General features: G+C 47.2%; 1 protein-coding gene across 1 annotated transcript in view; it reads right to left on the reverse strand.

The window, feature by feature from the left end:
- KIF23 (kinesin family member 23) overlaps positions 1–9,034 on the reverse strand; it is a 43,293-nt gene extending 34,259 nt beyond the window's left edge. Inside the window, exons 1-3 of the mRNA XM_055133831.1 lie at positions 8,903–9,034; positions 6,753–6,822; positions 3,179–3,307 (exon numbers count right to left, since the gene is read on the reverse strand). Coding sequence (XP_054989806.1) covers positions 3,179–3,307; positions 6,753–6,822; positions 8,903–8,913 — 210 coding nt within the window. The 5' untranslated portion in view covers positions 8,914–9,034. The remainder of the gene's footprint in view (positions 1–3,178; positions 3,308–6,752; positions 6,823–8,902) is intronic.
- Between the last annotated feature and the right edge of the window lie 4,367 nt (positions 9,035–13,401).

Below are 13,401 nucleotides of genomic sequence, written 5' to 3' on the forward strand. Positions count from 1 at the left end.
CTCAGGGATCACTCCCAGAGGGCTGTGGGGACCATGTGGGGCACCAGGGATAGAATCTGCATGGCAAGCACTTTACCCACTTTACTTCCAGCCCTAATGTTTTAAAAATTAACAGTTTGGGGCTTGCTCTCCAAGCCCTTATTCTCCCTTGAACACATACCTTGCTTGTCTCTGTGCTTTTTCCACTCTGCAGAAGGCTTTGCTCTCTCTTGAACATGTACTTTCTCTCTCTTTCCTCACATCTAAGTAAGTTTCAGGGCCAGAGAGATGGTAAAGCAGGTAGGGCATTTGAGTTGCATGCAAGGGACCTGAGTTGATTTCTGGCATTCTATATGGTCCTCCCAGCACTGCCGGGAGTGATCCCTGAGCGCAAGTAATGGAGCCAGACCCAGAGGTGCTCAAGGGCTACTCCTGGCTCTGATCTCCAGGAACCATGTGGCACTGGGGAGCAAACCAGGCCCTCCCACGTGCAAAGACGCACTCTACCTATTATCTCTCTGGCCCACAATCTACTATTATGCTTATTGTATAAATTGCTAAAGATCACTCGCCTATTTCAGCTAACTCTTGCCTCTGTGAAAGTTTTTACCCCAGTCCAATAAAACAGTTTTGAAATTCACAAAGAATAAGGAACCTTACCACTGAAAGTAGTAGTCAGTACAAGCTAAATTAGACAGTATGGAGAAATTTGTCAAATGACCTCCGAGTGAGTCCTCATGAACAAACTGTCCCTCTCCAGGTGAAAAATAAACATACCTAAGGTCCGAAGGAAGAACTGACCCAAGCCCCTATTACTAATTAGCATCAAAGCCATTTCTAGTCTAGTGCTTCTTCTGTCATTCGATGATGTCACAAGGCAGGGAACATTTCATCCCTACCAACCCTCTACTATTTATACACACTCAAAATTAACTTTAACAAGTGAATTCAGTCCATCAGTTTTCAACACTGCTGCATACTCAAATGTCTGCTCCTTTAGGAAGTTTTCCTAAGACCACAGCTGCTTAATATTTAATGAATATCAGGGAAACAAAACACAAAAGACTTAGAGCTTAAGATATATGGGGGGGAGGGGGAGGGGAAGACAACAAAGAAGGAGTTAAATCTATAGACTGCTCGAAGCGCCATCAAGGAAGCACAAACAAAGAAGAAAAAAAAAAAGACTAAAAGAAAAACAAGGAAACATAAGGAAGGTGGTGGGGCTGTCCCTCTCGGAGGAGATGCTATGGAAGCTAAACCTCGAGATGAGATTTCACCACAGAAAAGGTCAGGCAAAGTGTCAGCACAGAAACAGGATTCTGGTCATCCAAGGAACTCAAAAGATTGGGTAAAAAGTCAGAGATAAGTGCCCAGAGATAAACAGGATGCAGATAAGACAGGATTTTGCCCATTTAAAGACTTCCCTGAAACTTCCCATAAGGTTTTGCACATGAAAATGACTTAAAATCTAATTTAATGTCACTTGGCAGCTCTTTGGAATATGATTAGAAAAAGTTCTGAGGTGGTCCAGTTGGGTGTCAACACAGTCCTACCAAAGCTACATGGTTAGCAAACCAGTACCCTCAGAACTGTCTATTCAGTGCAGGAGGGAGGATTACAGAGTAAATGCTTACAGCGCTTTTACATGCCGGAGCTGGAAAAGGGTATATCAAATGGGGAGAATAATAGATGAGAGTTGAAAAAGACAGTGCTGCATAAAGGAACATGCTACTAAAAATAGGCAATAGACTACAACTTAGCGGCAGAGGCCATGGCTTGGTGTAAGAAGTGGCACAGCAGGTTAACAGTAGCTTCAAAAAGAGGCAACAGTCTAAACTAGTCTCTCTTGAACCCCCATAATTCTTGTGTCTCACTAAGGGGCCACACCCAGCAGTGCTCAGGGTTTACCCCTGTGCTCGGAGATCACTCCTGGAAGGGCTGAGGGACCATGTGCAGTACTGAGGGTCAAATCCAAGTCAGCTGCGTGCAAGGCAAGTGCCTTGCCTCCTGTACTATCTTTGGGGCCCCTCATCCATCTTCCCTAACACACCTGTCTTTCTGCCTATCTATAGAGCGATTATTTGTTAACCATCTGTGTCCCCAACTAAGCTTTATCAAGTCCACAAAGACCATCTTAGCCACCTTTTGTTAAAAAAAAAAACCAAAAACACACCTTCTGGGGTCTGAGTGATGGCACAGCGGTAGGGCAATTGCCTTGCACACAGGCGACCTGGGTTTGATCCTCAGCATCTCATATGGTCCCCCAAGCACCACCAGGAATAATTTCCTGAGCATAGAGTCAGGAGTAAACCCTGAGCATCGCCAGGTATGACCCCCCCAAAAAAATAATTAAAAAATGTTCACTCTTAAACCCTCCCCTCCTCATTCTCAATCCTGAGTTCCTCCCCAGCACAAGAAATTTTTTTTTTAAAGGAGCTCAGGGAGAGCAGAGAGACAGTACACCAAGTAGGGGTCAGTCCTGCACTCAGATGGAGCCCCCGGACTTCATGGAATCCCCCACGCCCCGCCAGAGTGATCCCCAAGCAGAGTCAGGAGTAAGCCCTGAGCACCACCAGGTATATGGAGCTGAGTGATAGCACAGTGGGGAGGGCGTTTGCCTTGCACGAGGCCGACCTGGGTTCGATCCCCGGTAACCCATATGGTCCCCCAAGCAATGTCAGGAATAATTCTTGAGTGCAGAGCCAGGAGTAACCCCTGAGCATCACAGAATGTGACCCAAAATTTAAGCAAAAAAAAAAAAAAAAAAAAAAAATCCGTAAAAAATCCTCCTTCTAGCCTTCCATCCTGGCTTTCAAAAAGTCTGTACAGCAGACCATTTTGCTCAAACTTCACAAAAACAAAAACCCTTCAAAAGAGATTGCTATAAGCAAATAATGCTTAGTGTTATTTTAATTTTCACACCTGAATTTGTCTGGATCTTTGTACAATGCCTAGTATAATCAACTTATTCTACATTAAATGACCACCTAACACAAGCTTTAACATCCAGCAAAAGAAATTACCCTCTAAAAGCAATCCCCTAATCCCAGTATGCCAAAGTACATTCCAGAAATTAAAGGCACTACAGATATGGTGGTTACAGCAAAGCAGAGAAGTCTCAAAAAAGGCAGAAATGTGAATTCTGTTGAATTCAAAAGCCAGAAAACCCACTAAACAGCCTGGATGCAAGAGGAATTACCTCCTTATAGTCCCCATTCCGGTTGAGCCTGTAGCCCTCCGGGGTGTGCAGCTGGATGGTCGTGTTGTTGATCACCTCTATGCAGCACTCCTGGTCAGGAAAGGCCAGTGGGCGCACCCGGCAGTACACCTGAGAACACAGAGACGAGCTTAGAGAAGAGGCTGACTCCTTTTCTGGCTTATTCTGCGTACACTGACTTGTTACAAATGCAAATATTTAATGTAGAAATAAGTAGGCAGAGATTTGAATGCTATCTTTTTTTTCTTTTTGGGTCACACCCGGCAATGCACTCAGGAATTACTCCTAGCGGTGCTCAGGGGACCAGATGGGATGCTGGGAATCGAACCCAGGTTGGCCGCGTGTAAGGCAAATGCCCTACCCACTGTGCTATTGCTCCAGCCCCCTGAATGCTGTCTTCTTAATGAATGATATAATTGAAGAAAAATTGTATTTACAAGTCTGGTTTCCTCAAAGCAGGTCAAAAAATACAATCCAGTACCAGTGCACAGATTTAAAATATTTCAGAACAGATAAAACTTGTTAGATATGCCATTTAGCTTTTTTGTTTTAAACAGTATAAAACAGTATAAAACCCGGGTTCGATTCCCATTTCTGATTTTGTCCTTTTTGGTTTAGGGCAACAATGAGAAAACAATGATTTACCAGAGTGTAATACAGAGGTTTTGGGGATACCATATTACCATACCCTAAAGGTTGGGAGAAGACAGGCTGTTTCATAAAAGAGGGGGCAACCCATCATCAAACTGTTACCATTTCCCCAACACTATTCCTAGGACCCTTCCCGCTTACTCCCCATGCCTGCTTTAACCCTGGTTCTATGGCTAGTCTACAGGCTTGCTTTCTTTAGATATTGTCTATTTCCTTCCTTGTGTATATTCAAAAAATAAAATTATGAAGGGCCACGCCATTTCCCCCAGCCCGGGGCGGCCGATGGTGAAGGGAGGACAAAGGAGGGAAGGAGGGCCAGGCTGGTTGGTGTCAGCTGTAGTTTATTCCAATCTCCTCTCCATTCTCCTGCTGCTCCTCTCTCCTGCACCCACTCTTCCAGCCTAGTTTATATAGAAATCATGTAGGGTGGGGTTGAACATTAAAAAAAAAAAAATCAACAAAGAGGTAAGGCCACTCCTCCAGGAGATTAACTCAAGGACAAAATCTCATCTAAGGAGATTACTCTAGGTGTTCTGCTCAAGGGCGGGATTTCATCCAGTGTTTTGCTTTCTTCTTTCCTCAGCTAGTAATCCGCTTCAATTGCTGTAGTAAATTTACTTCTAATATTTCTAGCAATGTCGTTTTTGTGGTCTGGAGTGATAGCATAGTGGGTAAGGCGTTTGCCTTACATGCAGCCAACCCAGGTTCGATTCTGTCTTTGTCCCTCTTGGAGAGCCCAGCAAGCTACCGAGAATATCCCACTCGCACAGCAGAGCCTGGCAAGCTACCCGTGGCATATTCGATATGCCAAAAACAATAACAAGTATCACAATGGAGACGTTACTGGCGCCCACTCAAGCAAATCAATGAGCAACAGGATGACAATGCTACAGTCGTATTGTATGAGCACAGTAAGAGATATCAAGCTTAGTTTGGCTCTTCCTGAGGACATCTCTCCATATATGCCAGACCACAGTCCTCGGGCCAGGTTAGTCTTTTCTAACCCCAGCAAGGTCCTTATTCAGTTACCTCTTTTTGGATCATGACAGAATTTGTCCATGACCATGCTCTTAACTTGTAGTTAAGTATTATGGCACTTGGCCTGGCCCATTTCGATGCCAGGGTAGCTCACAGCTTGCCCTGGGTCCATCAGTCCCCTGTCTGGACCCTGCTCTTGGAGTGCTAGGAACTAAGGGCAACTCAGGCTTAAGTCAAGTAAATGCAGATGCCCAGGAGTAAATATTTTGGAGTCAATTAACTCCCATGTTACATAGCATAGCATCAACTGTCTTCCTGTGTCTACACAAGAAGGACACTGCTAAATAAACCATACAAATGACAGAAAGGAAAGAGAAGCAGTAAAGGATTATTAGCTGTGCCTCAGTTGCTCTGTTGTATGAGTGGCTCAGTAGACCTTAAGCTCCCTGCGGGAGCAGCCAAGACAGCCCAGTGTGCTCCAACACTTCCTTTGTGTGTGTGCTAGTTAGCTTTTATTTTTATTTATTTATTTATTTTTTTGGTATCACCACAGACTCAGGTTTATTTTTTTTTTTTTTTTAATTTATTTTATTGAATCACCATGTGGAAAGTTACAAAGTTCTCAGGCTTATGTCTCAGTTATACAATGCTCAAACATCCATCCTTTCACCAGTGCCCATATTCCACCACCAAAAAAAGAAAAAAAAAACAGTATACCTCCCACCCCCCCACCCCCCCTGCATAACTGATAAATTTCACTTCCTTTTCTCTTTACCTTGATTACATTCCATATTTCAGCTAGTTAGCTTTTAAAAGCGAGTTCCCAAGCCTGAATCTCGAGTGAAGTGAAACAGATTAAATTATGATCAGTCATTAACTGAATTACACCGTCACACATCAAGTCTTCACAAAACTTGGTCCCTAGGGCACGAGATTATTCTCACAAAGTCTGCCATCAGTTACCGTCCAGCAGTCCTGCCTGTGGGAAAGCTTACTGAATCCCACGAAAAGCTTTTCCCTGGCCCACGGAACAGGAAGAATTCTCTGGTATATGTGAAAAAATTGTTTGTTCAGGGGCCACACTGGACCTTGCTCAGAGCTTACTCCTGGCTCTGCTCAGGGATCACTTCTGGTGGTGATCAGGCACTACATGGTGGTGCCAGAGATTAAAATGTGCTGGCACTGGGGGCTGGAGCAACAGCACAGTGGGTAGGGCGTTTGCCTTGCACGTGGCCAATCTGGGTTCGATTCTCGGCATCCCATGTGGTCCCCTGAGCACCACCAGAAGTAATTCCTGAGTGCAGAACCAGGAGGAACCCTGTACATCACCGGGTGTGACCCAAAGAGCAAAAAAAAAAAAAAAAAAAAAAGTGCTGGCACATTAAAGAAAGCACCCTACCACCAAGTTTCCATTATCTAACTTCTAAAATGATAATCAGTTACAGGAGGCATGCAGTTGGAAACCCAAATTCTTTTCACTGTACTCATGAGTCAATTCCACCTATCAAGAAACAAAATTTCGTCGTGCATATGCTGCCTGAGCCCATGAGCTGCTTGCGCCTGTGTGGCCGAGCACATGTGTCGCCCACATCCCCCCTCTTGAGATGTGTACTTTCATGTTTTCGTGTCCAGTGCTAGGATGTGTGTAGAGCTCTCTCCACCCTTGGAGAAGCCTGCGTTCTCTCTTGAGCGCATTATTCTTACTGTTCTCTCCCACTTATCCCTTCCTCCTTCCCTCAGAAACCTCTGAATAAAATCTATTTACTTCACTAAAAAAAAAAAAAAAAAAAATTTAAAGCTTAAGTCTTACACACTTAACTCAATGTTTCTCGACCCCACTTTCACTTCTAGGTCCCTTCCAAGCACACACATAGGATAGAAAAGGACTGAGGAACAGATACACGCATCAGTTTACAGGAGATCTTACCCCAACCGGGTCTTTCAGGCTTGTCTGGGAGCCTTTTTTCACCATCAATTTCCTGGGTGTCTTAGTTCTCCTAATCAAAGATTGAAAAACAAACAAGGATAGTTTCCCACTAAGACATAAAGGCCTATTATTTAGAAACAACCTTCCTAGGGTTTATAAAATGATTTCTTACCAGATTCAAAAGACATAGCACAAACATGAATGACAGTTATATTAGAATGGTGTTTGGGGCACATGTAATCCAAAAGTATTCAGAATTCGGCTTAGCGTGCATTTGGAGGTAGCAAATGTTACTCTTTAAGCGGTCTTCTATTTAAAATAGCTTGCACATTGAGCAACAATTGTACGGAGAAACCACCAACTTGCAAAGGCAATCACAGTTATCTTCAAGGGCACTTACTTCCCATTACACACACAAATCTGCTCTTGCAGATAAGACATTACATCTATAAATTCAAAACCTGGTTATATTACATTCTGAAATTATTATTTGTTGTCCCCCAAACACCAATTTATTTTCGGTTTGGGGCCACACCCAGCTGTGCTTAGGGCTTACTCCCACTTCTGTTAAGCCCGGGACTGTGGGTTCCCAAGCGGCGAGACAGAAACACTAACTCGATAACACAAAAGCAGTAGGACTTTTATTCCAGTAAGCTGGGGTCAACTATCTCACCCACAGAGTGGTCTCTTGATAGAGACCCTGACTTCAGGCAGCAAGCAGTTTATACAGGGTTTGATTACATAAGCAGTACACGCTTTGTTTCAGAAAAAAATCTTACCTACTTACCAAACAAAGGTGTTCTGGCAAGTGTCTAGAGTAATAATGGTCAGGCAATAGTTAAATAGTTTCCAGTAACAGTTCAGAGTTACATAAGCTACTCATTCTTTTAGGGTTAACAAAAGACAATTTCTGGGACATTTTGACTGGGGGAATTGTGGTTGATTGAGCCCACTTGCTGGGCTCAGGAACTTTCCCAGGTGGGTTCAGGTTAGCTAATTTCACATTGTTTTACTGCTGGGAAACTGAAACTGCTTTAGTTCCCTTAACTGACCGAGTCCTAGCTGATTTTGCTGATTTCAGTCACCTGTGATGGCATCAGTTTATAGCTTAGACTTCAAAGCTCAGGGATAAATCTGGGCGGGGCTGGGGGCTCAAGGTTAGGGGGTGCCAAACCCTGTCGGTTGCAGCACAGCAAGGCCATCCCTGCACTCTCTCTAGCCCCTACAAACCAAGTGATTGCACTGTAAAACAGAGACAATAGGCAAGTGTGCTGTTAGTTTCCTGGACCCAGTTAGACAAGGGGCATTGCAACTACAGGACACCAGAGGGTTGTCAAAAAAAAAAAATCTATTTTCACTGTATTCCTGCCAACTCTATTATAACTTTGAAATCAGTACCTTAAAATTTTTAAGCACTTATTTTTCTTGTAAAATACAGTATCATAACGTTATCGCCACTTCTAAACACCCCATTCACCTCTAGACTCTGAGCACAACACGACAGAGCTGTGAGAAGGACCACACTCTCCCAACATTATCCCAGAGGAAAGCAGCACATTCACCATTTTCCCCTGCCGCGCAAATTCACTTCTTAAGTGCAAAACACAAAAGCAGGTTTAATCTCCACCTTAACCTTTTTTTTTTTTAATAAATGAAAGATGAAGACTGCGCCGCTTAGCTGGCGCTTGCACATGCAACTCGTGCCCTTCAGCTGCACGGTGCTGATAAGCATCAAAGTGGCCAAATCCTTTTCCTCCCCGGCGCGTCCACGGCGGGGCTGCGGCCACTGACCCGCGCAGCGGAAGAGAGTCAGTGACCCCGCGCGGAATGTGGGCGTGGGCGCTGGGTCGGGGAACCCCGGCCAAATTAGAGCAAAAGTAGCCGCCGTCCCACAACCCCGAGGGGGGCGCTCCAGGGGAACCGAGTCTCTCACCAAGAACTGGGGGCGCCCACCGACGCGGCCTCAGCCCCCATGCGACCCCCGCGCCGCGGCAGCCCGGGAGGGGCAATGGGGGGGACCCCCGCGACGGGGAGCGGGGCACTGCTAACGGGAACCCGGGCCCCGGGGCGCACGGCGCACCCCCACCCCGCACCGCGCACCCCCACCCCGCAGCCCCACCCCGCACCCCGCACCGCCGCCTCACACTCACGCCGGCTTCATGGCAGCGGTTCCGAGCAGCCCGGGGCGAGCGCGTGCGAGGTTGCCTCAGCCCGGCGTCCGGCGTCCGGCGTCCGTCCGGCGGGAGGGGACAGACAGCCGCAGGCGGCGGCGCGGGGATGGGGGCGGAAGGGGACGCGGCGGCGGCCTGGGCGACTCAGGGAGCCCAGGTGAGCTCGCGCCGGCGCTTTTCAAACCGGCCAATCAGCGGCCGCGGGCGGGGCGGGGGCGGGGCCGCGGCGCAACTGCGCTCTCCCGGAAGTGCGCCGCCCGTCTCCTAGGCAACCGACGCGCGCTCCGGGCTTCCCTCGGGAACTCTGAGAAATTCCTTCCTTGGCGTGCCGCAGGACCTGGGGTGACTCGGGCATCGCAGTGCCCTGCGGCCGTGGAGTGTGCTCTGACTTTCGCTGTGCCCTGGGCAGGTCCAGACTCACTCTCTGGCTGCCATAAGCACCACTAAATTTCACGACTTCCTCTTTCTTGAAACAGTTCTCGCCCCCCTCCTCCCCCGCTCCGGCTCGGGTCACGCCAGCTGCGTTCTACACAGAAATTGGATTTTGTTTGAGGGTCACACCCAGCAGTGCTCTGAGATTATTCCTGGCTCGGCACTCCGGGACCATTCCTGGCGGGCTCTGGGACCTTACGGATGCCTGGGATCGAATCCCGGTCGGTAGCGTGCAAGGCGACTTCTCCAGCCCCTTGGACATGCATTGTTTTATCAAACTCTTTCTGTGTAAACTCAGGATTTCGCACATACGAAGCATGCTCTCATCCACAGCTCCAGCTCCAGATCCAACGTCACTTAATTTTAAACTGTATATGTATATTATGCATTTATATAGTGTATACCAGGTCCCACTCCCCGTGGTACTCAGCCAACCTGGTTAGCCTTATCAGTGCTAGGACCAGTGGATGAGAGGCTGCTTGGTGCTGCTCTGGCCTTAAAGGGGCCACCATAACCCCGTGATGCTCAGAAACCATGTGGTACCAGGGATCAAATGGGATTTGGTTGTGACCAAGGTAAAAGCGTTCACTTAGATGCTATTTTCCCGTCTCTTCTTTTTTTTTTTTTTAATCAAATTATTTTATTTTGGGGACATGCCCACTGATGCTCAGAACCTATCCCTGACTCTGTGCTCAGGTGATACATATGGGGAATCAAACCTAGTCTGGCTCTGTGCTTACCCACTGTACTATACTGTCTCCCCTGCCCTTTATCAAGTTATCAGTATTGGGATGGGTGGGCTTTTGGGCCACACTCGGCAATGCTCAAGGCTTACTCCTGGCTCTGAATTAAGAAATCATTCCTGGCAGTGCTTGGGGAACAATATGGGATGATGGGGATCGGACCTGGGTCAGTGGCATGCAAGGTAAACTTATCTCTGTACTACCTCTCCAGCCCTTTTTTTTTTAAGTTTATGAACCACACCTGTCCATGCTCAGGGTTTACTCCTGGTCTTGTGCTCAGGGATCACTCCTGACAGGCTTGAGGGACCAAATGTGCTGGGGATCAAACCTGGGTCAGGCACACTCAGGGCAAGCACCCTATCCACTGTACTATCGCTCTGGCCTTATCAAATTCTTGGTCATCTCTGGGCATTCCTTGGTCCTTACCCTTGAGGCACAACGTTCAAAACCACTCTTTGCTTCGAAGAACTGTTCCTTTTCAGTTCTCGTTTCAATGCTCAGGGGTCACTCCTGGATCTGCACTCATGAATTACCCCTGGCCGTGCTCAGGGGACCATATGGGATGCTGGGAATCGAACCCGGGTCGGCCGTGTGCAAGGCAAACGCCCTACCCGCTGTGCTATCGCTCCAGCCCCTAAGCTGATGACTTTTAAAAGTGTGTTGCATCTGTATTCTCATTGCACTTTAGCCGCTGAGACCAAACCCGGGTAGCAGGCATAATTTAACGTCCTAGACCCACGGTTTCCAATATAAAGATGGTTCTGATCTGTGATATTACAAATATATTTACAGTGAATAAATTTGGTAACATATTACTTTGCAAAATCTTTAGGATAAATTCCTAGATTTGTTGAGACAAATGTATACTTACATAATCCTTCATGGGTAATACCAGACTGTCTTCTACAAAGCTTTTCCAAATATGTAGCAGTCCTACCAACCATGTATAAAATTGGTTGTCTTCACAATGCTAACACCGAAGTGTTATCAAACTTAAACAGGTGGTGTTCATTTTATAGTGAATAAACTAACACCGATTTAAATTTGTTTTAAGAGGATTGGGTGCTGGTTCATGTGCTTAAGAGCTATTTGTGGTTGTTTTTCTTTTGTTTGGGGGCCACACCTGGTGATGCTCAGGTCTTAATCCTGGCTCTGAGGTTAAGAAGCACTCATCACTTCTGGCAGGTGTTTTCTGTTTGTTTTTATTTGGGGGCCAACACCTGGTGATGCTCAGTGGTTACTCTAGGCTCAAGAATTACTCCTGGGGTGGGGCTGGAGCGATAGCACAGCAGGGAGGGCGTTTGCCTTGCATGCGTCCAGACCAGATTCGATTCTCAGCATCCCACATGGTCCCTGAGCACCACCAGGAGTAATTCCTGAGTGCAGAGCCAGGAGTAACCCCTGTACCAATTTGCCAGAGGTAACCCCCCACCCCCACAAAAAAGATTACTACTGGCAGTGCTTGAGGGGCCATATGGGATGCTGAGGATTGAACCCAGGTTGGCTGCATACAACGACCTACCCATTGTACTATATCACTCTGGCCAGGTCTTGAGGGGCCAGATTTGGTGCTAGGGATCAATCCTGGGTTGGCTGCATGCAAGGTGAGCACCCTACCTGCTGTATTGTCTAGCCCTGAACAATTTTGATGCCTTATTTCTTTGTTTTCTGCTTTGGGGCCACATTTGGCGGTGCTCAGGGCTTACTCATGGCTCACTCATGGCTCTGTGCTCAGGCACCACTCCTGGCGGGGCTCAGGAAACATGCAGTGCTAGGGGTCAAACCCAGGGCAGGAGTGATGCTCAAGAGCCAATTCCTTCTCTAAACATCTCAGATCCTTTGCCTTATTGTTCTATTAGGTTCTTAGTTTCTCATTGGCTTATTAAAGCTTTTAAAATACTGAAGAAGTTATTCAGTATTCGGTCCTAATCCAAAATAGCGATTCAAATATTTTCCTATTTCAGATTTTGTTTATCTTTATGTTGTCTTGTGATAGCTTAGACTAGATAATTTAGCCAGCTAAATTTACCTGTCTTTTTTGGCTACAAGTCTTCTCCGCTCTGAGAACAACTGTTTTTGGGGTGAGGACACTCCCAAGCAGAGCTCAGGGGGCCTAGAGGCCGCTATCTGTAGGCCATCCAGCCAAGTGATGCGATGCTAGGCCCAAGGATGCAGGACATCTTGGTGTACTGGGTACCACCAGGACCACACTAGACATGCTGGGTGGATGAGGGGGGAGGGGAAGGGGATGTATGCAGTGCTCGAAATGCCCTTTGGTGGTTGGGGGCTCTCCCTGGCTGCACCCCTCAGCCTGGGGGTGGGGGAGACATGCTAGTGCCCTCAGGCCCAGTGCATGGGAAGGATCTGTCCCCCACAGCTGAACTCTCTCCCCAAACCGATGAGAAGTTTTTAATGCTTTAGTGTGGTACTGCTTTGGCTTTGTGTTGAACTCGTCAAGCCACCAGAACTTGTCACGGGAGAGGTTGTTATTTGTGCTGGGAATTGGGCTTCCCTCCTGGCTGCCTACACTGGGCTGCTCCTGGCTGTGGTGGCCGTCGTTTCTCGGGGAGTCTTCTCGTGGAGAGCACCATGTTCTTATTGAAAATTCAGCCAGCTCCTCCTCCATCCCTCGGTTCTTCCCGGTGCACCGCAAATGATCTCTCATTCCTTTCTCTGTCCACCTTTCGTGCTTTATATTTTGTCTGTTTTAGGGCCACACCCGGCCGTGCTCAGAGCTTACTCCTGACTGCACTCAGGGCTCACTCCTGCAGTGCTCTGAGTACCAGAGATCAAAGTCAGGCCAGCCACGTGCAAGGAAAATGCCTCACCTGCTGGGCTAGCTCTCCAATCCCTGGTCTCTCAGCCCTTTAACCTCCTCCTCAGCCTCATTTATGGACCTTTTTCCTCTGAAGCATCACGGCTTAGGCTTTCCACCTGGCTCCACTCCCCAGACTTTCATTCCCAATGACTCCACCTTCACTTTTATGTTTCTGAGCTCCAGATGCCCATATCCAGCTACCTTCTGGATTCTCTAATGGGTGTTTCATAGACTCCTCACACCTAACACCATTAAACTCTACCCCAGAACCTGCGGTGCATGGCAGGTCCACCTCACCAGCCCAGAGGCTCTTGCCTCTCCTGCTCAGTCACCAAATTTTGGCAGACACACTGGCTAACCAGCTTTTTATGCCTCACCACCCCTGGATGCAGGATGCATATGTATACAGGATTCTGGTTTTTTGTCATGCACAAGCATGTTTGCACACTGGTGGGTGGAAAAGAACCTCAAGTAGAAAACAGGAG

The sequence above is a fragment of the Sorex araneus genome, chromosome 3 (assembly GCF_027595985.1).
Source record: "Sorex araneus isolate mSorAra2 chromosome 3, mSorAra2.pri, whole genome shotgun sequence".
Lineage (NCBI taxonomy): Eukaryota > Metazoa > Chordata > Mammalia > Eulipotyphla > Soricidae > Sorex > Sorex araneus.